A 27279-nucleotide genomic window follows, 5' to 3' on the forward strand; every position below is an offset into this window, starting at 1 on the left:
TCAGCTAACACACGTTAGTGAGCGTCATCGCTCGGTAAACCCCTGTTTGCTGTTTTGTCACGCCAACCCTGCCTACTTGCCTCTGCAGCGTCACAGTGGATTGGATCTTGCTGTCAATAACCACTCTACTTCCCGTCGCTGGTCTGTTTTCTATTCTCGGCGTTATTCACCTGCCTGCCTCCCTGCCCAACACCTCACAGTGAGTGTACACGAACTGGTTTAGCCTCACTTGGACCTTTAATCCTCTCCAAGCCTCGCCTTCAACCCAGACAAGTAAGACTATGTATTTTGTTGCCACCATTTCTTTGACTGCTGCGTGGGGCTCGTATTGACTCTACACATCTTTCATTACAATAATTCAGAGAGAGAAACCCTGTGACCCTGTACCTTGTGTGCCTGCTCCGGAAAATACCAAATAACGCACCCAGCCAGATAAAGAGACTATTTCCTTTGGACTTTGCTGCTGCACATGCAGTGTGACCCTTGTTTACTTGTGGAGATAGGCCTAGCCAAGTCTTGTTTACTTTCACAGCATCCCTAGTCACAGTTTTGTCTACTAGCTCTTGCCAATCAGTGTTTGTAGCTACAGATTCTTAGTACAGTAATCTGAAACTTCACGTTAGTAGGTAACTAATATTCAGAGGTCTGTTTTCCCTCTCGCCCTTAGTTCATGTATAGCATTTTTGTTTCATTTACCTCTTTCATGGTGTGCCATTTTTGAGTGCTAAATTGTTTGTTTGCACTACACCTCCGAGCCTCCGTGTGGTGTCTGCATTTGAGTCCACTTACCTGTGTCTTGCCGCCCGGTCGTGACAGTACGTTCCGGCCATCGACATGGATTCAGCAGACCCCCCTCGGATCGCTATCGCCAACCAAGGAGCCATTTTAGGAGCCCATGAGCAATCCTTACAGGCGCAATGGCCCAGGTTCAATCACTCACTGATCAACAGACTAGGTTACAGGCGACTATTCTGTTTCTCAGGTCTGGACTGGTGATGCACAGTGACGGCTTGAACCCTGCTCAAGTTTTTATACCAAATGTAAACTGGAAGATAACCGTCATTTTGAACTGGATTTTACAGCTTTGAGTGTTAGAGTTAAAGCACATCATTGCATAGCAGTGCTGTGGCTCAATGAAAAGGTCAGTTTTTCAGTAATAATTTTCACCCTGCTCCTTTTCCCCCCCCTCATTCTGCTATTGTGTGGAAAAATCATTTATGCTTTCTGAAGGAAACCAGTATGTGCTGAAATTCTGTTCCTCTGTTAAAAAGCACTCTGCTCAGGCTTTTCCCTTCTTACTTGTACAGGTAAATGTTCCTCCTCGCAGTGCTTTTCAAAGGTTTGCCCTCGCTGTGCATTTTTTCCCTGAATGACCTACAGATGGTGCTCAGGTGGTCAGAGGGCATCGCTGTCACAGAGTCAGTTGATTTTAAAGACTGTTGAAGCTGCTGCTGTGGCACTTTTGCTGTTTGTGTTCACACTCGTGCTAAGCGTCAGTTGTCTTTGTTTCTTCATGACTGTTAGGCTCTGTCCTCCTAAAAATCACATTCCTACTGGATGAATAAAAACTTTGGACCTGTGACTGCAGTAGTTTGGACAGCTCAGTCAGGCTAGTAGGGTGAAGTGTTTTATATGACACAAACTGGCTGCATCGATCGGTTAGTGAGACATTCAGGATGTGTTGATCTGATGCTATAACCAGCCAGTTCACTGTGACTCATGTTTGTCAGAGTTTCTAAAAGTCACTGTTGTGTGCAGCTCTGTGACTGACGGTGTTTCTTATTCTGTCTGTCACAGGAATTGTGCTGATGCCACCAAACCCACCCATCTGCTGCTGTGCCAGACAGACAGTCTGTCTGTTTGTTCTATAAAGGATTTAGCTGGGAACATTACTTATGACACAAACATCTTTTAAACACTTTTGCGAAGCTTTATACTAATCACAGATTAATCCCTTCAACCACCTGATAGTAACCCATCGTTATATCTACATCCATTCGTAATACATTCCAGCGAAACTGGTTTTATTGAGGGTAGACACTCAGCGAATAATACTAAATATAATAGATACTGCTCTAACAAATTAGAAAGCACAGTTATCTCCTTAGATTCAGAGAAAGCATTTGACTGGGCAAAGATTTCCAGGTTTTTTTTAGCAGTTCTACATAAATTTGGATTTGGTTCATTCTTCATAGACTGGATTAAACACTGTACAGCTCTCCAAATGTTTGTGTTAGGACAAATGATCTTACTTCACAGAGCTTCAGCCTACAAAGGGGCACCGAACGGCACCACTCCTCCACTACAGTCAGGTAACATTAAATATCCAGGTATAAATTGTTCAGCCAAGTTCTCAGACCTGGTATGGTTGAATCCTTTTTAAAAAAGGGTAGAGGATGATCTTACACCAGTGGTCCCCAACCTTTTTTGCACCACGGACCAGTTTAATGTCAGACAATTTTTAACGGACTGGCCTTTAAAGTGTTGCAGATAATTACAACAAAATGATAAAACCCAAAAATGTGGTATTTTTAAAATATAATAATAAATGCGAATTCACTGTGTAATTGTGTAACTTTATTAGCCGTGTCCTCCTGAAATGCGGCAACAACATTGAGAGTAACATCCCCCTCTCCGCCCTTTAATGCTTTCTTTCAAAATAAGACGCACAACTACAACAAAGGAAAAGACCCAGGGAAACCAAGTCCACGATAAAAAAAACAAAACAAAAACCTAAATTTCACACCTGAATAGAATAGCCTTTATTGTCATTGTACAGAGTACAACGAAATTGGAGTGCCACTCCCTTGGTGCAAGTTTCAATAATAAATATAAATGTAAAATATAAAAAGTACAAAAAAACAATCGTAAGTACTCAAACAATAGTATGTACAATATATACAGGATAGCAGCATTAATGACAGTATGAATAGCAGCATAATATAATGACAGTGACGGTATGGAATAGGTTCAATTGTTTTTGTGCTTATTTACTACGGTGATAGCTCTGGGAAAGAAGCTATCCCTGAATCTGTTTGTCCTGGTTTTATGTGACCTGTACTGTCGGCCTGACGGTAATAGTTCAAACAGTTGGTTGCTGGGGTGAGAGTAGTCCTTGATGATATTGCCAGCTCTGCTGAGGTACCGAGAGTTTGCAGTGACCTCCAGGCTGGGCAGAGAGCAGCCAGTGATCTTCTGGGCTGTGTTGATGACCCTCTGCAGTACTTTCCTGTCCGCAGCTGAGCACCCTGCATACCATGTTGTTATGCCGTACGTTAGGATGCTCTCTATGGTGGCTCTGTAAAATGTCACCAGCAGCCTCTCCTCCAGGTTGTACCTCCTGAGCACTCTCAGAAAGTGGAGACGCTGCTGGGCCTTTTTAACCACCGCCGTAGTATTTGCAGTCCAGGAGAGGTCATCAGAGATCTGCACGCCCAGAAACCTCATGGAGTGTACCCTCTCCACACAGTTCCTGTGAATGTAAAGTGGGGCCGGGTCTGCTCTGCCCTTCCTGAAGTCCAAGATAAGTTCTTTAGTTTTCGTGGTGTTCAGTTGGAGGTTAACTGAACACCAGTCAGTCTGTTGACCTCATCTCTGTAGTCCGACTCATCCCCCCTTGAGATGAGTCCAACCACTGTGGTGTCATCCGTGAACTTTATGATGGTGTTTGAGAGATGGGTAGGGGAGCAGTCGGATGTGTAGAGCGTAAACAGGAGGGGACTCAAAACACATCCTTGTGGAGACCCGGTGCTGAGTGTGATGGTGCTGGACCGGTGGGGGCCGAGTCTGACAGACTGTGGTCTATTTGTCAGGAAGTCCTTGATCCAGAGGCAGATGGGGTGGAGAGTCCCAGGTGAGACAGTTTCTGGACCAGGATCTCCTGGATGATATGATTGAATGCTGAGCTGAAGTCCAGAAAGAGCATTCTCACATAGCTTCCTCGGTGCTCCAGGTGACTCAGCGCAGTGTGGAGCGCTATGGTGATAGTGTCCTCGGTGGAACGATTTGTCCTGTAGGCAAATTGGTGGGGGTCCAGAGTGGGAGGCAGACCGGCCCTGATGTGCTGACAGACCAGTCTCTCAAAGCACTTCATCACTACAGGCGTAAGTGCAACAGGCCTGTAGTCATTTGGGCTGGCCACAGCTGTCTTCTTGGGGATGATGGTGGAGGTTTTGAGGCAGGGCGGGACGGTGTTTGATGACAAGGAAAGGTTGAAGATTTTAGTGAAGACTCCGGTCAGTTCGTCAGCACATGCTCTGAGAACCTTTCCATGTATTCCATCAGGACCTGCCGCCTTCCTGGGATTCACTGACCTTAGAACACACCTCACTTGATGCTCCCTGAGTGTTAGTGTGCCAGTGCTGGGGGCAGGTGGAAGTGGTGTGGCAGCTGGGGGCCTGGTCGTCTCAAAGCGGGCGAAGAAACGGTTTAGATCCTCAGCCAGCGAGGCATCAGTCCTAGATGTTGCCTGCCCAGATAGCAAGGAAACATTGAAACAATGTTTCCTTGCTGAGTCAATATCAGGCTGTGTCATTGAATCAACGTTGAAGTGTGACGTTGACCTAACGTCACTCTTGCACCCTTTTTTAACGTTGAAACAACGTCAGGTTTTGATGTTGAATCAATGTTGAAACCTGACGTTGATTCAACGTTGTATTTTCTAATACTGCTGACATTGAAACAATGTCAGATTCTGATATTGAAACACTGTTGAGCTATGGTGTTGATTTTCCACCTCTTTCGCAGTTGCTTTTTATTAAAACAACAGTTAAATCATGACTGGAAATCTACCTTTCTTTATAGGTATTTTAACCAATACTAAACTACTGCATGTTTCCATCAATACTTCAACCACCTAAACACATAATTGTACTTATTCCTTAAATTGGACACCCTTTATTAAAAAAAAAAACCCCAAATGTCTCACAATGTATCATGTCAACATTAATATCCTAAAATAAGAAAGCATTGCATGTGATGTAAGAGAGAAAAAAAATAAACAAAAAAAGGTCAATAGGCATGTTTCGTTTGCTAAATACTTTATTAAAAGACAGTTTCCTATTTACGTTTATATGATTCACAGAAGTTTGTAATTTTTTTGCATGATGTGCGTCCTGCACCCACCCAAACGATCTGGGGCGTATCGGAGCCATTTCTGCACTGCTTGTGCAAAGACAAACTCGGACATAGAGTTTGCCCCTAACTGCTGCGTCAGGCTCCAATCAAGGCAAAGCGTCTCACCTATAGACACATTTTAAGAGATGGAATTAGCGTGTCTCATGTCTTAAATGTGTATGCAAGTGCTTGTGTGTTTAATCAACAGGCCGTTGTTATGTATTTAAATCACATCTGACAGCTATTACAATTTATAGTTACAAAGTGTACATAACCTTTATATACTTACCATTGCCTTATTTGCCTCTTGTGATTGAAGAGCTGGCTCTGCATTGTTTAGCTCCTCAATGTTGTGCAAGGGCAAATCCAGAGGCAGTACCCCAGCATCTACCGATTCATTGCGGATGGCTCTGACCTCCTCACGGAGTTCATTAACAGCTCTCGTCAGGTCTGACAGAAAAAGATAATTTTTTTTAAGTATTTAAGAATACAGACAACTTGTCAAACGTTTCCTTGTGTCACACACAGATATGTACAAAGACACTAGACAGTATTTTATTACCTGGTATTTTCACTCGAGGGGCCTGGGGAAACCATTTTTTGGTGGGCTGCTCATCCTCTGAGTCCCTATATGTGTACAGGGGATTTGGTCTAAAGAAAAAAAAGTTGAAAACGGTCATAAGTAATTACAAATGTGCTTTTGGAATATTTTTTTCCTAAAGTTACAGTTTGATTTATAACAACACACACAGGAAACAGATGTGCAAGAAGGTACAGTATACAAGGAATTTTTGAAGTGCACAAGTGTACACGGCTTTGCATTTATAAAAAGTTTACAAGCTTCCACTTTTTGGACTATATTATGTGGTGATATTGCAGGTATGCAAGCACCACAGATATGTATAAAAGACAAGATCATAAATTCTTAGCAATCAAAGATATGTTTGTGAAATAAAAAAAAGTTTTACTTGTGCTTTCTTTTATGACTGGTCTGAGTTTCAGCTTCGGACTGAAGGTCAGACATATCACAGTGTTCACTTAGATATTTCTGAAGACTGCGTTCTGCTTCGTGAAATGTGTCTGGAAGTACAAACACAATGTATGGCCAGACATAAATTAGGACACGAAAAACTTGTTATTGTTACATTTATACAACACCAGTCCAGATGATACCCACCATGGCTTATTAGAAGTCGGACTGGTGCATAGGTGAGCCATGTTGCACCAGGATGAACTCTCCTCTTTACTGTGTCGTGGATCCTGAATGTGTCTCACGGAGGATATGGAGGCCATGACAATTTCTCCCCATTTATCCATGATCTAGGGACTATTTCTGTACCACCAGTGCTAAACTGCACAATGCACCAGTCTTTCATTTTTATCTTTTTTTTTTAATTTGGAGTCCTTTTTTGCCCTGTCTAGGATAAACAGGAAACAGATAATTACAATATATTTCATAGTCACTACAAAACTTGATCTATTGATTGAACTAAATAATAAATAATAGCTTAAAATGTATATAGGCAACAATTACAAGAAAACCCGTATATGTAAGCATTTAAACACTGAAGATAATAAAATTAACAGTATTTTGTCTAAGTCTGCCATTGTAGGAATTCATAACACCGAGACACAAACATGGCGCACAGTGTGGCGTCAAAATAGGCGCACACCTTTGACGCTGCGTTTTCTCCGTCTTCCTCGTCCACACGTAAATGCTAAACGCAGTTTACGTGTGGACAAAAGGTGCAAACGCAAGTTAGGTGAGCGTGCAACGTAAAGTTTGAATTGAGTGCGAATCGAAGCGGGTGCTCACCAATCATTAAAAGTAACAAAGTCATTGAACACATTTATACAGTTACCTTTACGTTTATCAATCATATATCACAGATTTACAATTTTTTGTAGTACTATGCTAAAAAGCAACTACAGAGCGAAAGTCTGGGTCAAGCGCCGAGGCGACGGCAAGAACAAAGGAACCCTCGAAGCGTTAAAGCTAGCTTTGTAAGGGAATATAACGGAAAAGTATGAAACGAAAATGTTTTCTTTCTTGATAGACTTTGTTTGCAGTGCAATTTATTTGTTGCCGGATTGTAAGATGAAAGTAGACACAATTTCGGGCTCCCACATTTTATCCGAAACTTTACATTAACAAGTTTGTTTTTTTTTGTTTTTTTTACTGTTATTCAAATGCAACCGTGGAAATAACTAATAGAACAAAAGTCATTCATTCTTACCTTATACTAATCGTGGTGCAGGCCAGTGCAGTGCATGAACTGATGCCTTCTCCGGTCAATTCCGCTGAGAGTAAATCTAATGTCCCGCTCTACAAGCTCTACAACCAAGACAATGGTTACCTGGAGGGATGTACCAATGTGATAGGGGTGCTGCGGAATAGTCCAAGTGGTAGCAGCTTTAATTTCCCGCTCAACCATAAATCGATGGTTTTTCAACGTGATTGTTGTCACCTTGTCAACTATAAATAGATCAACAATCAACGATGACAGAACAACAGTGAATCAATGTTATTTCAATGTCAGTGTAAGGTTTCATCAGTATTTCAATGTTGTTTCAACATTGGTTTTGTGTTGACATTTCAATCCTGACGATTCTGATGGTTCAGATGGAAAATCAACATCTGTTCAATGTCTCCTTGCTATCTGGGTGGTTATTGCTTCTGTAGTTGGTAATGTGATTGATCCTCTGCCACATTTTTCTGGGGTCGTTGTCAGCAAAGTGATCTTCAATCCTCCTCCTATAGGCAGCCTTAGCTTTCCTGATGCCTCTACTCAGGTTTACCCTGGCCGCCCTATACGCAGCCCTGTCCCCTGACTTGAAGGCAGTGTTGCGGCTTTTTAGGAGGGATTGCACTTCGCTATTCATCCAGGGTTTTTGATTTGGAAACACCTGGACCCTTTTGTTGATGGTGACATTGTCAACACAGTTCCTGATGTACGAGAGTACAGTGTCCGTGTACTCCTGGAGGTTGTGGCTGGAGAATAAATCCCATACAGTTGTTGAGAAGCAGCCCTGCAGTTGAGAAAGGGCTCCTTCAGGCCAGGTTTTTATTGTCTTTGTCTGGGGCTTTGTTTTTCTCAGCAGGGGGGTGTAGGTGGGGGTGAGGGACATGCAGAGGTGGTCAGATCCAGCCAGGTGGGGGAGGGGTGTCGCTCTGAAAGCATGCCTGATGTTTGAATAGACATGGTCCAAAGTGTGTTCTTCTCTCGTAGCAAAGTCCACAAACTGGACAAATTTAGGAAGCACAGTCTTTAGGCACGCTTTGTTAAAGTCGCCGGCGACAATAAAAACCCCATCAGGGTGGGCAAGCTGTTGTTTGTTTATGGTGTTGAGCAAGAGGCTGAGAGCCGTGCTAATGTTAGCATCCGGCGGTATATAGACGGCTATCACAATAACTACTGTAAACTCCCTCGGGATGTAAAAAGGTCTGCACGAGACTACCAGAACCTCCAAATCAGGAGAACAGTGTGTGTGAATGATCCTGCTGTTACAACACCACTTGTTATGTACATAAACACATAGCCCCCCTCCTCTGCTTTTACCTGAGTTGCTGTTTCTGTCATGCCGGTGTAGCGTGCGGCCTGCTAACTCGACTGCAGCGTCGGGAATCAGCGGGTGAAGCCACGTCTCCGTAATAAGAATAATGCTGCAGTTACGTGCAAAGCTTGTGTTGGCTATCTGTAGCTCCAATTCGTCTAGTTTGTGGGTGATGGATCTGGCGTTCGATAGGAAAAGGCTCGGAAGTGCTGGCCGGTGTGGATGTTTGCGTAGCCTAGCCTGTAGCCTCAACTCTCGCGGCCCAGTACTCACGGCCTGGCATGGGGGTTGGGGACCGCAGTCTTATATGATAGAGAACTTTACCTATATATCACTCATGGGAAGAGTTATCACCATTAAAAGGATGACTTCCAAAAATAAACTATTCACTGATAAACCCTCTCTAATTGGTTTAGATCACTAGACTCCAACATTTCAAAATTTCTACCAGGGGTCTGCAACCCTAGGCATGCATGCCACAGTTGGCATGCGAAGGGTTAACTGATGGCACGACCATAGCTGGACTTGCCATCGGGCATACTGGGCATTTACTCGGTGGCCCAGTGACTCTTTTTTTTTTTTTTTTTTTTCTTATTTTTAACAGTATAAACAATGAAAGGTGGTGGATTGGCCAGATGCTGGTCGGTGTGTAAAAATAACTCAGTTGTTTGGTGGTGGCTATGGCGGTGCTGCCTCAGATTCAGTAAAATTAGCAAGTGGTGGAGGTGGATAAGAGAAAGGGGAGGCCGGAGCAGAGCCCCGAGGCAGCCGCCGGTCTGAGTGTCAGGTGAACTGAACTTCAGGTAAGAAGTTGTGACCTGCAGTCTATCTGGGTCAGATATAAACCAAGTTTAGGTGGAGTTTATTTTCGTTGTGCTGACTTTTTACAGTCAGTTACAATAACTCGTACTGCGTGCTAGCTAGCATGACAGAGTTTCTATACAGCTGGGTGGGTGCTTTGATGTTACTGATGTTGAACTTTAATTCATAAGGCTAGTTAGTAGAGTTGCCAACCGTCCCGTAAAAAGACGGAATCGTCCCGTATTCAGAGAAAATATTACGCGTTTCGTGTTGAGGTGAAAAGGGACAGTTTGTCCCGGACTTCAGCTAGAATGGAAAAAGACACAAAGCTGGAGTTATTCTGTCACTACGCTGCACAGCTGCCTCTTCTTCTCTCATTCTCTCCCCCTCCCTCTCCGGTTTCTTCTTCAATCATGAAACTGATCAATGATCAGTTGATCAGCTTTTCTCTCTTGTTTGTTTATCACCCACTTTGCGCCAGAAAGAGGAAACCAGCCGATGTTGCGCTAAACAACAGCAGCACATTTAAACTTGATCAGCTGTTGTTAGAATTTATTTAATATTACTTTCTACTATCAGCTGATGTTTGCTGGAGCCACAGCTGTAAAAGCTGCTGGTCATGATAGCGGTTTGTATATCTGGTGAGAGGGAAACATGAAGATGAAACCAGGAGATGTCCTTACTGAATCATCAGAGCTGAACAGGTGATGGAGAAACAAGTTTACCTTTTAGGTGACATGAATGAGTTGAAGGGAAGTTATGAACTGTTTCTGAGAGACAAATAAAACCAGGATCCTTTTTTACGTAGCTGACAGCTGGTAACTGTGCAGGGGCCGGTCTAGCAAAGATTTGCCAGGGGGCCAGGTAGGGCATTAACAGGGAAAGGGGGGCACAAAGAAATACTTTCTTATTCTCAATTAAAAAGATCTCTCTTTTATTAAATAATTATCTGAATCTTACAACCAAAGTTTTTTTTATGTAACGTAAAATGTATAGAAATCATACATATAACATCGAAGCACTGCTGGACATCACTACCTGACAAGTTTAACTGTCTCCAGAACATTGCAGAGGCCTTGTTGACAGTATTTGGCTCTACATATCTGTGTGAGCAGATTTTCTCTCACATGAGTGTCCTCAGGCAGCCGTCTGAATGCTGGACACCCGGAGAGCTGTGTCTCTGAGTGGGAGACCAGAGATCAGAGTGTATTAACAAACATACCATATTGGCCCAGTTTATTTTTCTTATCATTGTTGTGAGGACACCATGAATAGCATTTGCATTTTCTGTTGTACAGTCCATTTGCTGTTATGGAGTTCTTGTTATGGAAAAAAGTGTCTTTTTTTTTTTTTTTTCAAAATGGCTGATAACTATTCGCTGATAGCTGCCAACATCTGCGAACAAATATAATTCTATAAAGTGGTTCTATATAGTGTGTAACCGTTAACCCTTTAGAGCCGATCGGTGCGGGAACGCTCTGTTATGCGTAACTATTTTTAAATCCCGGTAGCACTGCAACCACGTAAGCTAGCGCAAAAATTTTTTTTGCATATGAAACCGGAGGAGTTGTACTTACATATTGTGCCATCAGCTTGTCCTAGGTCACGGTTTCCTTCCACATAAAGCTTTGCAAAAACTGCATAAAAAGCGCTTGCAGGAACAAAAACATAATATTCCAGAAACACGCTTTGCCGGTCCGATCAGCTGTTCAAAACACTTCCTACGTTGGAATAGACGTCAGCGCGAACTTTTGCATTTCCGCCATTACCTGGCCGAAACCGGAAGTGACGTCATTTTCGCGGAAATGTAGTCTTTTTTGCGATCAGGGCCTCAGGGCCTATACTGCTCTTTTTAAAAGTTATCTTTGACTTTATGACTTTCTGTGTCGTTTCTGGGATGCTTAGGACTCATATTGCACTGCTGGAAATAGTTTATTTTGATGCATATGCTGCTTTTTTGCAAATTTGCACTATAATATTTATTTTCGTTTTTCCTGCAGTGTATAAAAATTGGTGTATTTCAAAAATAAAACTATGAAGACACTCAAAATAAATTTCCTGTGGTAGGAAACTATTTTGTGCAACTTTTTTGTATTTACAGTTTTGAGGGATAAGCCTCTTAAATTTCTCTAACTACAAATATATGTTAAAAAATCAAAAACGATTTTCAATTTTTTTGTAGTTTATTGCACTTTTTTGCAATTTATGTAATTACTATGCACTTAATGAATACATATTATTAAAATCTGGGCTATAATGGTTGTATTGATGTATAGCAACTTGAAATGCTCCCAAAAATGGCTCCACAGCATGTAAAAATATAATATAAGCTCTGGCGGACTTGGTTCTATGGTAGGTCTTATATTAATATAGAGCGTTATTAAATTTATTGCTAATGCAATCATATGGCACACTGATTTCTGAGGAAATTTTAAATGGCACTCCTCATTAGAAAGGTTGCCGACCCCTGGTCTAAACTCTACAAAAACCAAAACACAATGGTGATCTACAAGTGCCAAATGTTTATCACTGCTTCTTATCCAATACATTACTATATGTTTCAAAATGGATTAAACCAAGCTTATTAGACAGCCTGTGGTTAGACTTAGAACAAGCATTCTATGGAAAAGTAAAAATCTCTAATCTGCCTTTCATCAGCTCCACTATAACTGCTTTAAAAGTCTTAGCATAAAAACCTCTGACAGCCTGGTGGGAATTTAAAAAATAAAAAAAATAAAAAAAATAAAAAATCTTCACTTATCGCATGTAAGCTAACACCCATTTGGAAGACTCCAGATATTTATCAGAAAAAAAATCTAGAACATGTTATAAAAGATGGAAAGTTTATTTCATTTGAAGAACTTGTATGAAAATATCAGCAACTGAAATCCATCATACAGGAAAAAATCAATTTCAGTTAACAGAATCTAGAAACTTACATTTTGTTAGAGCAATATCAAATTTAAATATAGTTGCATCCATTCAAACTAACAGGGGGATTTGATCACATTAACATGTCCATTTGTTGTCATATACACTAAGCCTTTTTATACCTAATATAACTTATTCTTATTTTTTCTGGCTGCTTCACACATGAGAAAAAAATGTTTTTCCATGCATAAACTTTCCATTTCATAAAAATACAGCAACACTTGTGTCGTTGCCTCTCGTACATAGTATTTACATGTTTTCAATTCTAAAAAAGTAAAAAGAATTTGCTGTTGTCATGTGAGGATACTGAAAGGTTTGAGTTTCCACAGGTGAAGCATGGAAAAGCTGGAAAAGTCAAGTAAGTTGTGGTTTCCTGGAAACAGACAAATCTGTCAGCTGACAAAAGAATTAAATGAGAGGAAGACAGTAAGTGTCGCTGATGCGTGAATGTGGTAATAAAACAATCTGACAGCAAACATAAAACGCCTGCTTGCTTCCTCATCAAACCTCAGTGAAATATAGCAGCGCTGGATCTGCCCCATCCTTGTCTGAGCTCACAAACAAACTCATGCAGCAAACAGCAGCACATCCATACAGATTGCTCTGCTGGCCAAAGGTCTCTGTTTACTATTCATAAATAACATACATTTACTAGATATGTGTGAATATGATCCTCTCCTTGAATCGCTACCTTATCGTGGTGGAGGGGTTTGTGTGTCACAGGGATCCCAGGGGCTATGTTGTCTGGGGGCTTTTGCCCCCTGGTAGGGTCTCCCATGGCAAATTGGCCCTGGGTGAGGGACCAGACAAAGAGCGATTCATAAGACCCTTATGAAAAGGACACCGAGGGAACAGTTTACCCTGCCCGGGATAGGGTTACCGGGGCCCCGCCCTGGAGCCAGGCCCGGGGAGGGTGCCCGAGGGTGAGCGTCTGGTGGCCGGGCCTTAGTCCATGGGGCCCGGCCGGGCACAGCCCGAAGAGGAGACATGGGCCCATCCTCCCGCAGGCCCACCACCCGCAGGAGGCGCCATAGGGGTCGGGTGCATTGTGTGCTGGGTGGCGGCCAGGAGCGGAGGCCCTGGCGGACTGACCCCCGGCTGCCAAGACTGGCAATAGGGACATGGAATGTCACCTCTCTGGTGGGGAAGGAGCCTGAGTTAGTGCGTGAGGTTGAGAGGTACCGGCTAGATATAGTCGGGCTCACCTCTACACATGGCTTGGGCTCTGGAACCAGTCTCCTGGAGAGGGGCTGGACTCTGTCTCAGTCTGGAGTTGCCCCTGGTGAGAGGCGGCGGGCTGGGGTGGGTATCCTAATATCCCCTCGGCTTGCTGCCGGTACGTTGGGGTTTTTCCCGGTGGACGAGAGGGTTTGTTCCCTGCGCCTTAGGGTCGGGGAACGGGTTCTGACTGTCATCTGCGCTTATGCGCCGAGTGGCAGTTCAGAGTACCCAGCCTTCTTAGAGTCCCTGGGGGGGGGGGAAGTCTCCACCTGGAGACTCTGTTGTCCTGCTGGGAGACTTCAATGCTCACGTGGGTAACGACAGCGAGACCTGGAGGGGCGTGATTGGGAGGAACGGCCTCCCTGATCTGAACCCGAGCGGTGCTCTGTTATTGGACTTCTGTGCTAATCACAGTTTGGCCATAACGAACACCCTGTTCGAACATAAGAGTGTCCATAAGTGCACGTGGCACCAGGACGCTCTAGGCCGTAGGTCGATGATCGATTTTGTAATCGTATCAGCAGACCTGCGACCATATGTTCTGGACACTCGGGTAAAGAGAGGGGCTGAGCTGTCAACTGATCACCACCTGGTGGTGAGTTGGATCAGGTGGCGGGGGAAGACGCTGGACAGACCTGGTGCACCTAAACGCGTAGTGAGGGTGTGCTGGGAACGTCTAGCAGAGGCCCCAGTCCGCGAGATCTTCAACGCACACCTCCGGCAGAGCTTCAACAGCATTGAGTCCGAATGGATCATGTTCAGCGTCTCCATTGCCGAAGCTGCTGCATTGAGCTGCGGCCGCAAGGTGGTTGGTGCCTACCGTGGTGGTAATCCCCGAACCAAATGGTGGACACCAGAGGTGAAGGGAGCCACCAGGCTGAAGAAGGAGTCCTATCGGGCTTGGTTAGCCTGTGGGACCCCGGAGGCAGCCGACAGGTATCGACAGGCCAAGCGGAATGCGGCTCGGGCAGTGGCTGAAGCAAAAACTCGGGTGTGGGAGGAGTTCGGAGAGGCCATGGAAAAAGACTTTCGGACTGCCTCGAAGAGATTCTGGCAAACCGTCAGACGTCTCAGGAGGGGAAAGCGGTGCTCTACCTGCACTGTGTATAGTGCTGGCGGAGCGCTGCTGGCGGAGCGCTGCTGGCGGAGCGCTGCTGGCGGAGCGCTGCTGGCGGCGGAGCGCTGCTGGCGGAGCGCTGCTGGCGGAGCGCTGCTGGCGGAGCGCTGCTGCCGTCGACTGAGAAAATTGTCAGGCGGTGGAAGGAATACTTCGAGGACCTCCTTAATCCCACTGACACGTCTTCCGAGGAGGAAGCAGAGTCTGGGGATGAGGGGAATGACCCGCCAATTTCCGGGGGCGAGGTCACTGAGGCAGTTAAACAACTCCTTGGTGGCAGAGCCCCTGGTGTTGATGAGGTCTGCCCCGAGTTCCTGAAGGCTCTGAATGTTGTAGGGCTGTCCTGGTTGACACGCCTCTGCAATGTTGCGTGGAGATCAGGGGCAGTACCTGTGGACTGGCAGACCGGGGTGGTGGTCCCCATCTTTAAGAAGGGGGACCGGAGGGTGTGTTCCAACTACAGGGGGATCACACTCCTCAGCCTCCCTGGTAAAGTCTATGCCAGGGTGCTGGAAAGGAGAGTTCGTCCGTTAGTCGAACCTCTGATACAGGAGGAACAATGCGGTTTTCGTCCTGGTCGCGGAACACTGGACCAGCTCTTTATCCTCTCCAGGATACTTGAGGGTGCATGGGAGTTTGCCCAACCAGTCTACATGTGTTTTGTGGACTTGGAGAAGGCATTCGACCGTGTCCCTCGGGGTGTCCTGTGGGAGGTGTTGCGGGAATATGGGGTGTCTGGCCCATTGCTACGGGCCATTCGATCCCTATACAACCGTTGCAAGAGCTTGGTTCGCATTGCCGGCAATAAGTCGGACTCGTTCCCGGTGGGTGATGGGTTCCGCCAGGGCTGCCCTTTGTCTCCGGTTCTGTTCATAATTTTTATGGACAGGATTTCTAGGCGCAGCCAAGTGACAGAGGGCTTTCGCTTTGGTGGCCTCAGAATCTCATCTCTGATTTTTGCAGATGATGTGGTTCTGTTGGCTTCATCGGGTGAGGGCCTCCAGCTCGCACTGGAATGGTTCGCAGCCGAGTGTGAAGCAGCGGGAATGAGGATCAGCACCTCCAAATCTGAGGCCATGGTTCTCAGCCGGAAAAGGGTGGAGTGCCCACTCCGGGTCGGGGATGAGTTCCTGCCCCAAGTGGAGGAGTTCAAGTATCTCGGGGTCTTGTTCGCGAGTGATGGGAGAAGGGAGCTGGAGATCGACAGACGGATTGGGGCTGCAGCTGCAGTAATGCGGATGCTGCACCGGTCCGTCGTGGTGAAGAGGGAGCTGAGTGTAAAAGCGAAGCTCTCAATTTACCGGTCGATCTACGTCCCTACCCTCACCTATGGCCACGAGCTGTGGGTAGTGACCGAAAGAACGAGATCGCGGATACAAGCGGCAGAAATGAGCTTCCTCCGAAGGGTGGCTGGCCTCTCCCTTAGAGATAGGGTGAGAAGTTCGGCCATCCGGGAGGGGCTCAGAGTAGAGCAGCTGCTGCTCCACATCGAAAGGAACCAGCTGAGGTGGTTCAGGCATCTGACAAGGATGCCCCCTGGGCGCCTCCTGGGTGAGGTGTTCCAGGCATGTCCCACCGGGAGGAGGCCCCGGGGCAGACCCAGGACACGCTGGAAAGATTACATCTCTCGGCTGGCCTGGGAACGCCTTGGTATTCCCCCGGATGAAGCTGGAGGAGGTGGCTGGGGAGAGGGAGGTCTGGGCCTCTTTGCTTAGGCTGCTGCCCCCGCGACCCGGCCCCGGACAAAGCGGATGAAGATGGATGGATGGATGGATGGTGTGAATATGATACTAGAAAATATGGAAGTCTGGAATGTTTAACTGCAGAGCTCAAGGAGGATAGAGGTCACTCTCCTCCAGCTCCTCTTCAGCACTCCTGGAAATCCCACCCGTAAATGTGAAATAAATGAAGGTCTTCACCATTTAAAATAAATCATAATTCGCTTCCTGTTAATTTCCCAGGGTTCCTGTTTGTTTGTGCTCTCACTATGCAAACTGACTTTTGGTTCTTCCACAAAATGAAACTCTGGTTTGAGTGTTTGGACCCAGAGGAGCAGATCAGTAGTTAGACCGAGGTTTTAAAATCAGATTTTGATGTTTCATGGACAAAGTTAGAGAAGCTTTGATGGTGAGAGCAGTTTGGAAACCTGGGCTTAAGTTTGGATCACATTAAAATCATATTAAAGTCCATCATTTGGAGCCAGAAACACTCATGAGTTTTCAGTGGAGTAAATTTGTTTATAGACCTGATTAGGAAAGTTGGTTTGGAAATACATGATCATAATAAGAATCAGAAGACTGAACGTGAAAAAGAAATTTCCTGCTCCATCATCAGCGCAGGTTCACCCCACACTGAGTGAGTGTGGGGTGAACCGTGAGAAGCAGCAAGCCGTCAAAGTGATTTCAACCATCGTCACCCCTGCAGGAAGCTGCTCCGACTCCTTAAATGAGACCTGTTTCCTGCTCTCAGCAGTAATAAAGTTAAAGGAAACGAATATACATAAACTAAAAATTGATGTACCGAAAATAATAAAAACTAGACTAGAAAAATCTCACTAACTGAAATGACTTTGTGAACTTGGAAATTTAAACTAAACTAAAACTTTAGAGGAAATATCTTTGGTCTCAGTATCTGTTAGTTTGGTCAGATGTCTGATGATACACGCTGCCACTGTGCCGCTCTCAACTCGAGCTCAAACTCTGCAGTTCTTTCATTTAGGTCGTTTTTAACCTTTCTGCCAAATTACAGCAGGAAGGATTTTAATGGATGTCCTGGGGCATCGAAAGGTCAAAGGTTCAGATAAAGTCAAAGACAAAGTCTGCAGGACATGAGAGCTGGTGGTAAAGGAGTGGAACATGCTATTCTTTAAACATTCTTTAAACATTTTTCATATTCAGCACATCATTGTGAGGTTTCCTGGTGAAGACTGCCCTTTGGTGGCCAAATGAGGTCATTGCTGCTCTTGGTGCTCACCTACATCTTTATAAAGCACGATGCTTTAGGAAGTGACCGACTGTGAACAACCTTCTTTATTAAAAACTGAGACACACGATAGAATCACACTGGGTTTAGCATTTCACTTTAACATGGATGCTGAAATCCTTCCAGAAACGTATATCCATGATCTCCTCCACGCATGTGTAACAAGGCCGACCTGTCACTGGACTCTGGGACAGGTGGATACTCATCATCACTTTTTGGTTTCCATGTTCTGGGTCAGTGGCTTTTGTGTTTTTTACATGTTTTAATGCTTTGTTCTATTTAATCTCAACAAGCTCCTAAAAACAGTCAGTGATCATTGTCAGCCTCTCTCGGGTTTTATAACCGCTGATCACTTTAAAGCTCAGTTTTTAAAACCTTACGATGTAATTACAGCCCAGCCCATGCAGCAGTATATTAATAACTAACCTGGTATTGTGGATGGACTATCTCAGTTGTTCTCCCGACTGAAGTTCGGTCCGTTTACAGTTTCCTGCCATGCAATTGCCTGAACCTACGGGAGCCCTCACGTTAACTTTTATTGAGTTGAAAAAAGTTAGCATTCATAGTCCAGCTTCACTGTTTATATTATGCTAACATACTTGTGTCGCTAGCACGTAGCACATCATTAAATGCCAGCTAGCCCAACTTCAGTAACCCTCCAAACGTCACTGCTGTTTAGTTTTCTGTCTTCATTTATGTTGGAAGTGATAGCAGAGCTGTACATCATAATTTGTTTCAGAATTCCCTCAGTCAGAACATGGTATATTATATTTAGATGGAAACTAGCGAGCTAACTTCCTGCTAACTTCTAACTCTGTTAAATTTCATAAATGCGGTTTTCATGGATGCCTGGATATTAAACTTAATTGTTACACCTGGTAGAGCAGCAACGCTGATCATTTTATTACAGATGAAAGGATTCAGACAGTTTTTAACTCTCAGTGATGCCGCAGTAATCGTGTGACTTAGGGACCTGCAGCGGAGTTTGGGCCCAGGCACGGCTAATGACGTCAGACTTAAAGACCGGATAGCGCCCAAAAATGAAGCCAAAATGTCTCTATCGCCCCCTGGTGTCGGGCTGCAGTATAGGTCATAAACACCGCCTCTGACGTGTTAGTGGATGGGGGGGGTAGAAATGACTGAAAGATTAATTGGCTCTGTTTTGAGTTTTGTTCAAAACAGAATGACTTCATATAGGGAAAAAATATATATCACATGTGCAGGACACCTTAAAATAGTTTTTTAATTAAGCAGCAAGGCAGAACAAGGTCAGGGCTGTATCAAGACACGAGGACTAAACCCCAATTCAACCAGACCCAGAACTGATCCAGAATTAAGGACTACAACAGTTCAAAATCAGGACTACTTGGGATTTAACCAAGACAGAACCAGAATCAGAACTAGATGATAGTAGCACTAAAAATCATCATAGACCTGCACTACACTAATTTTTTTAATTCTACCAAAGTACACTATTTAGATTGAGAAAAGTTTATATAATTATTTAGCCTTGTTGTGCAAACAAGCCTGCAAAACTTAATAAACATAGAATTTGAAAAATAACAAACCTAAAAAGAAACACTAGGTACGAGATACATGAGTACCTATGATACGGTGATACTTTTGGTAAACAACCATTTGACTAACATGTGTGTCTCACCTGCTCTTGTTCCATCTCTGTTCTGTCCTCATTCTGCATCTCCCTCTCTGTTCCCCTCTTCCTCTCTCTCTCTCTCTTTGTGCTGACAATCATCAAATATACAGATATTTACAAACTCTTCAGATAAAAACAGAAACACTTTTTTAATTGTAACATCAAATCAAACTAAATGTTTATTTTTTTAGATTGATAAATATAAAAAACATATTTGTTAACTTTAAGAGTAAAGAGAGAAACTATCTGTATTTCTTAATTTAGTTAGCACAATTGAGCAGCAGCATCAATAACAGCCTGGTAGCACACCCGGACAGTGTCTTTATTGCGGCTGGGGATTTTAACCACGCGGACCTGAAATCTGTACTTCACAATTTCCACCGTAATGTGAAGTGTGCTACCAGAGGAGATAGAACGTTGGACCAGGTGTACACCAACATGGCGAATGCGTACAGAGCCCAGGCTTATCCCCACCTGGGTCTGTCAGACCATCTCTCCCTTCTGCTACACCCAATATACACACAAAAGATCAAGAGCACTGGGATTACAACCAAAACCGTGAGAACATGGCCGCAGGATGCTATTCCGATGCTTCAGGACTGTTTCCACTGCACAGACTGGGATGTATTCAAGGTGCAGGACACTGACAATCGTGTCGCATTGGACAGTTACACCTCCACTGTCTTGGACTACATCTGTTTCTGTGTGGACAATGTAACAACTTGGAAACGATTCCGTGTGTTCCCTAATAATCCACCCTGGATGACACACGGAGTTCAACAACTTATTCGAACAAGGAACAACGCTTTCAAATCCGGGGACCAGGAGGCATACAGTGCTGCCAGGGCCAACCTGAGAAGAGGCATCAAGACTGCCAAGCAGCAGCACAGGAGGCGTATCGAGGCCAGGTTTGAGAACAACACAAACCCAAGGCAGGTCTGGGAGGGCATCAGGGCTATCACGGACTACAAAAGAAGAACACCATCACCCTCAGCCGACAGTTCTACTCTGGCTGAGGATCTAAATCTCTTTTATGCCCGTTTTGATAGGGAGAACACCGACCCTGTCCTGTCCCCTCTCCCCTCAACCGATCCTGCTCCAGTCCTGAGCACTCATGAGCTGAGGCGTGTGTTCCGGAGCATTAACACCAGGAAGGCGGCCAGGCCAGATGGAGTGCTGGGCCGGGTGCTAAAAGACTGTGCTGCGGACCTGGCGGACGTCTTCACCTCTATATATAACACCTCGTTGTCCTGTTCACTGGTACCATCCTGTTTCAAAGCAGCAACCATCGTTCCCATCCCAAAACAGTCAAATGTCACATGTCTGAACGATTTCAGACCTGTGGCACTCACCCCCATTCCCGCCAAATGCCTGGAGAGACTGGTCATTAAACACATCAGAGCTGCTTTTCCACCATCCCTGGACTCGCACCAGTTTGCATGCAGGGAGAACCGGTCAACCGAGGATGCGATCGCCACAGTGCTGCACACATTACTGAAGCACTTGGAACACAGGAACACCTATGCACGGCTCCTCTTTGTAGACTACAGCTCGGCTTTTAATACCATCCGGCCATACAAACTCCGTCCCAAACTCCACCAACTGGGACTTAACTCCTCTCTGTGCAACTGGATTGTGGACTTCCTCACTAACCGCAGACAGAGTGTCAGAGTGGGTAAGAACACCTCTTCCACCCTTGTGGTCAACACCGGTGCCCCTCAGGGGTGTGTTCTGAGCCCTCTGCTATACACTCTCTTCACCCATGACTGTATTTCCTCCTGCGCGTCCAATCTCATTGTTAAGTTTGCAGATGACACTACAGTGCTCGGACTTATATCCAACAATGATGAGACAAACTATAGGACAGAGGTGCAACAACTAGAGTCATGGTGCCACGACAATAACTTGGTCTTAAACACCAAAAAGACCAAGGAGATCATTGTAGATTTCCGGAAGAGGGGTCATAACAACCATCTGCCTCTCTTCATTGGCAGTGAGGCGGTGGAGAGGGTGAGCAGTTTTAAATTCTTGGGGGTAACTGTGACCGAGGACCTGTCCTGGGGCAACCATATCACCTCAGTTGCACGGAAGGCCCAACAGCGCCTCTACTACCTGAGGAGACTGCGGAGCGCACACATTCCCAGATCTCTGATGTTGAACTTCTACAACTGTGCCATCAGCAGCGTTCTGACGTATGGATTTCTAGTGTGGTTCCCCAGCTGCACCAAGGCCGATCAGCAAGCACTCCAGCGGGTGGTGAAAGAAGCTGGCAGAATTATTGGAACAAGTCTGCCAGAGATCAGTAATATCTTCCCCACTCGCTGTCTGAGGAGGGTGCACAGTATCCTGCGGGACCAACATCACCCTGCGCGCCACCTTTTCCATCTGCTGCCCTCAGGGAGAAGGTACAGGTCTATACAGGCCAGAACATCCAGACTGGCCAACAGCCTGTATCCACAGGCTGTGAGGCTCCTGAACTCTCTGCCCCCCTCTCACGGACAATAACCATATCCAACTTCTTAATAGCAATGAACTGGTCTGCATTGGTGCATCATATCTTTATTCTCTTCCCCCTCCTGCCCCCCCCCCCCCCTCTTTCTTAAATAGATAACTATCATATCTGATATCATATCTCACAGTACAATAATATTGAATGGGTGCATTGTTGTATTTTGTCATGTTTCTCAGGTCTTTGTCTGAATTTCTACGAACATTATTGCTAAGGATTGTCTTATTGCATTGGAGTCACACTGGGTTAAATATGTACACTTGGGTTTTAAGGGGTATTTATTATTTTCTTCTTTTTTTGGGTTGTATGGAAGCCCCAAACGCAATTTCATTGTTCTTGACAATGACAATAAATAAAAATACTACTACTAATTGTAAATGGCACCAAATTGTATTCAAAATTGAGCCACACTTATGGAGCTCCACAGTTCTTTTCCAGGTGTTTTGGTTGACATCGCTTGATGTTCCCATGTCAAAGAAACAGGCTCTGTGTTTTGCCTTATATGCATCCACAGGTGTGCCACCAATTTACTCAAGGTTCAAGGTTCTTTATTTGTCACATGCATAGTTATACAAGTATAACACACAGTGAAATGTAGCCTGACACGCTCCTTGACATGCATGCATGCATGCATGCACTGGGTGAATGTGCAGTAGTAGCAGCAAGCAGGTGAATTCTGTACATTAATATGAATAGACATTTGACTAATTTACAGGATAGACAATATAAACATATTTAAAATTAAAGGAATTTGAAATGTACATTGTGCCTTGGTTTAGAGTGTCTGGAAGAGAGTCCTGTCTCAGTCAATTATAGATGATGTGAGAGGGCGGGTGTGTGTGTTTAGGGCACGGATGGCTTGGGGATAGAAGCTCCTCTTGAGTCTCTCTGTCCTTGCCCGGAAGATGCGGAACCTTCTACCAGATTGCAGAAGTTGGAACAGTTTGTTGCCAGGATGGGACGGGTCCTTCAGTATCTGCGCTGCTCTAGTCCGGCATCTCCTGGTGTAGGTGTCCTGAAGCGGGGGGAGAGCAATCCTGCAGCAGCGTTCTGCTGTACGGATCACTCTCTGGAGAGCTTTTTGGTCCTTCACACAGCTGTTCCCGAACCACGATGTCATGTTCTGTGTGAGGATGCTCTCCACAGCGCCTGTATAGAAAATCCTGAGGATCTTTGGAGAGACCCTGAACTTCCTCAGTTGTCGTAGGTGATACAGGCGCTGCCTAGCCTTTTTGGTCTGGACCTGAATGTGGGCAGCCCATGTCAGGTCTGAGGAGATGTGGACACCAAGATACTTGAAGGACTGCACCCTCTCCACTGGAGCTCCATTGATGATAATGGGCTTGTAGTCTCTGTGCTGACCCCTTCTGAAGTCCACCACCAGCTCCTTGGTCTTGCTGACGTTCAGCTGGAGGTGGTTGTCCTGGCACTACAATGCCAGATTCTTCACTTCATCCATGTAGGCCGCCTCATCGTTGTTGGAGATGGCACCCAACACCACTGTGTCGTCAGCAAACTTCACAATGGTGCTGGAGCCATGGGTGGCCACACAGTCTGAAGTGTAGAGGGAGTAGAGCAGTGGCGAGAGGACACATCCCTGAGGTGCTCCTGTGTTGATGGTGATGCTGTTGGAGAAGCACCTGCCCACCCTCACCACCTGAGTTCTGCCAGTGAGGAAGTCCAACACCCATGCACACAGACGGCTGTTAAGTCCCAGATCCCTGAGCTTTGTGAACAGTCTGCAGGGCACTATTGTGTTAAACGCTGAACTGTAATCAACAAACAGCATTCGCACATAGTTACCCTGTTTCTTGTCCACGTGGCTGAGAGTGGTGTGTAGGACGTGGGCGATGGCATCCTCTGTGGATCTGTTGGATCTGTAGGCGAACTGCAGCGGATCTGTGGTGTCTGGGATGGAGGAGGAGATGATGTTCTTCAGCAGCCTCTCAAACACCTTCATTACTGAGGTCAGTGCAACTGGCCGGTAATCATTCAGGGATGAGGGTTTGCTGTTCTTGGGCACAGGGATGATGGTGGATCTTTTGAAGCATGTGGGGACCACAGACTTCGCCAGGGACTCGTTGAAGATGTAAGTGAACACACCTGCTAGCTGGTCAGCACAGCAGCGCAGCAGACGGCCGGTGATGCCGTCTGGCCCCGCCGCTTTCCTTGTGTTCACTCTCCTCAGTGCCGCTCGGACGTCATGCTCCGCGATGCTGGTCACCGGTCTCTCGCTGATGACGTCACTGTCCTCGGTAGTCAGGCGGTAGATAGCATTAGCCGCCTAGCTAACCTCGAAACGGGCGTAGAACCGATTCAGCTCGTTGGTGAATGCAGAGTCGGCGTTGATCGGCGCAGTGTCCCTGGCTTTGTAGTCCGTAATGGTGCGTAGTCCGTGCCACATACTCCGTGTGTCGCCCTGGTGGAAGCGGGACTCTACACGTTCCCGGTACCGGCGTTTGGCATCTCTCACCGCGCGCCACACGCCGTATGAGGCCGCTTTGTAGGCGCTCATATCGCCAGTGGCGAGACCCGCGTTGTAGGAGGCGGTCCTGGCGTTTACTGCAGTGCGGATCGATCTGTCCATCCATGGTTTCTCACATGGACTCTACTAACCTATCAGAAGCTTCTTCAGCTCAGAATGGAATCGTCTGGAGTTTCTTATTAATTAACAATAAACTTAGTGTATATGTACTCCTACATTTAATGAAAGTGATAAAAATAGATAGCTCTGTCTCTCTTTATTCTGACATTTAACTAATTCAAAATATATTTCAATATTTATCTAAAACAAAAGTTTACTCTAAATTGATGCTGTACAGTAAAAATGTTTTATGTTTTCTCCCTAAAGTGTATGTAAATATCTGGTTACAAATGTGAATATCCTGCTGTGTACTCAAATCCCTCTTGTTTTGCATAGAAATATACTGAACAACATACAAAGCATAATATATAAAATAACATTTACCTGAGTTTTTTCTTTGAAAGAACCCTCTAATGTCCATTCTTATATTTCAGTACATAACTGAAACCGATTTAGTCGGGGAGGGTAAGAACTGAAAATATAAAATAAACACACCTAAGCTAAGATTCTCTAAAAAAAATAGCATTTGTTCGGCTTTTCATTTCGCCATTTGTTGATTCACTTGAACAGCAAGTAACGTAATATTGGTCAAGTGATCAGTTTGATATCAATCTTTCGTGATGCACCGTCATATTTACATTATTTGTACAGTAGGAATGATTTGCTTTGGTACCTGGTCAAACTTAAGCTCTCCTTAGTATGGCTGGCTCCGTTTCTCCAACAGCGCACTCACAGGCAGCAGCTGCCCCGCCCTCTCGCTCAGTTCCTTAGTGCCTGAGCTCGGATCATACCAATATCAGGGGGGATTCACGCACAGTCGTAAATTCCCACAGTGTGCACTATGTGCTTCGAATATTGTGTGTACTTTTTGTTTTATACAGTTGTCAGCCAGGCATCTAACTATGAAAAAATTACACTCCAAAATACCCCGGGCTTCTGACAAAACAACCCGGGCTTAAGCCCAGTAAGCCACCCCCACGCTCCGCCCCTGTATGTTCACAAAGTTACATGTGCAGTTACTGCACTGCAGTACTCCGTACAGCTTACATCCTTTAAGATTTGAGAGATAAACTTTATATTTTACAGTTTGTGATGTTTGTGATTACAGGAGCTGCGCTCAGATTCAAATCTCAGCACCATCCAATGACAGCACACAGATCATCCAACATGTTCATCCAACATACATCTTTTGGGGTGGGCTCTGAATATTTCCTGAGGGAGCTGGTGGTGAAGATAATGAGTCCTCCATGATCCTTGGGATGAGCGTCAGTCTTCCTGATGTTTCTGAAATGATGCTTCTCTCAGAACATCTGGCACAGGACAGCTGTGATGAAAGAAAGGGAGGAAGATTCTCCAAACCTCCGGACCCAGGAAACCCAGCTTGGTCCTGATGGTCTCCCTCACTAGCCCCCCACCCCCACCCCGGCACCAGTGTCCGGCAGCCTCGCCTCTGTCAGTGCGCCCTAGGGCAGCTGTGGCTACAACGTAGCTTGCCATCACCAGTGTGTGAATGGGTGGATGACTGAATGTGTAAAGCGCTTTGGGGTCCTTAGGGACTAGTAAAGCGCTATACAAATACAAGCCATTTATGTTAAAATCAGGACAGCATTATATTTTTATATATTCTATGGGGTGTGCAGCTGATCTCATCTCTGTCTAAAAATGGATAACAAAAACTAAGGAGTGCTGAATCATTCAAAAACAGGTGTGTAGCATCACTAACTAGCTAGCACCAAGCCAACACAGTGCATATTCTAGGGGCTAATCTAGCTAAGTAATTAACAGAGTGATTTTAGATGTTGTAGAACTATAAGATGATAAGGTGTGTCTTTTTCATAATAGTGACGTGGTTATATTTACCCTAATTTAACGAGTGATAAGTCGCCATAAACCCATTGGCAGATAAACAGGAGCAGCCGGGCCACGTAAAAAGTGTAGGGTGGCATGTATGGGCTCAAATTGTGGTCATAAATATTTTTTACTTGTAAATCAGGATTTGTATTTTGTGAAGATTATTAGTAAAACATATGCTATTTTATGCCCGTAGTCAAGGTAGTTGAATTATGATAACAGCTGTAGGACATATATTATCCTTTAGTTTAGATGGTGTGCTGTGTATGTAGTTTAGGTCTCATTATACTTTTGGGTTAAAAGAACATATTCATTTAGTAGTTCATTAGATAAGTGTGCATCACTCTGTATCCTTGATCTGCTGTGAATGTCTCACACTGTGTTCTTGACATGTTTTACTGCTGAATCATGAAGAGAAAGGTTGTATGCAGGAGACTCTGTGTCTAGGACAGGGGAGATAGACCACATTCCATACCCCCACCTTCTGTAGAGCAGAAAAACAGGGAGCCAAGGTCAGGAGCCAGTCTCGCTAAGAATTAGAAAAACATGTGAAGATGTAGCTTTTATGACTAGGTGGGGGTCGCCAGAAGCTATAAGAGGCCGTGAAATCTGCCACCATTTTGAGATTTGCTGTGACCCTCTTCATGCATGTCTCCCCATCATGATGGCTTATGCTCATAAGTGCTGAATTGTATGGAAATAAAGAATTGTTGATTGAGCATTTATACACCGAGTATTGTCCTTCCTTCAGCCCAAAGATTAAAAGAATTGGGAGATTTCAACAATTTGTAAAAAGAATTTGTGTGTGTAAAACGATTTTTGTGTGGACATAGCCAAAAAATATGTGTGAAACTCTCCGACTACCTCACCGACAGACCACAGTACGTCAGGCTGAAGGACATCACGTCTGACACTGTGGTCAGCAGCACAGGAGCACCACAGGGAACTGTGCTGTCCCC

General features: G+C 45.0%; 1 protein-coding gene and 1 long non-coding RNA gene across 3 annotated transcripts; one reads left to right on the forward strand and one right to left on the reverse strand.

Annotated features, from left to right (window-relative positions):
- The first annotated feature begins 18 nt into the window (after positions 1–18).
- On the forward strand, positions 19–27045 carry LOC143421211 (uncharacterized). The gene is made up of 2 exons (XR_013100931.1): positions 19–273; positions 25578–27045. It is a non-coding gene; the product is annotated as an uncharacterized LOC143421211 (long non-coding RNA).
- LOC143421195 (uncharacterized) lies at positions 4986–7774 on the reverse strand. Of its 2 annotated transcripts, XM_076890384.1 has the most exons (6): positions 7353–7774; positions 6293–6533; positions 6084–6195; positions 5678–5766; positions 5405–5565; positions 4986–5241 (listed from the first exon to the last, which is right to left on the reverse strand). In XM_076890384.1, exons 3-6 carry the CDS (start codon positions 6137–6139, stop codon positions 5212–5214), a joined length of 336 nt encoding a protein of 111 aa, XP_076746499.1. In that variant the 5' UTR covers positions 6140–6195; positions 6293–6533; positions 7353–7774; the 3' UTR covers positions 4986–5211. The 2 variants fall into 2 exon arrangements, with proteins under 2 accessions (XP_076746499.1, XP_076746508.1); XM_076890393.1 differs by lacking the exon at positions 7353–7774 and having other exon boundaries at positions 6293–6664.
- Positions 27046–27279: the final 234 nt, after the last annotated feature.

The sequence above is a fragment of the Maylandia zebra genome, linkage group LG2 (assembly GCF_041146795.1).
Source record: "Maylandia zebra isolate NMK-2024a linkage group LG2, Mzebra_GT3a, whole genome shotgun sequence".
Classification (NCBI taxonomy): Eukaryota; Metazoa; Chordata; class Actinopteri; order Cichliformes; family Cichlidae; genus Maylandia; species Maylandia zebra.

Coding starts and splice junctions, on each gene's coding strand:
- LOC143421195 (XM_076890384.1), bottom strand. CDS start 6,139: ATGTCTGACCTTCAGTCCGAAGCTGAAACTCAGACCAGTCATAAAAGA. Junction 5,767..6,083: donor AGTCATAAAAGAAAGCACAA/GTAAAACTTTTT, acceptor TTTTTTCTTTAG/ACCAAATCCCCTGTACACAT. Junction 5,566..5,677: donor CCCTCGAGTGAAAATACCAG/GTAATAAAATAC, acceptor TTTTTCTGTCAG/ACCTGACGAGAGCTGTTAAT.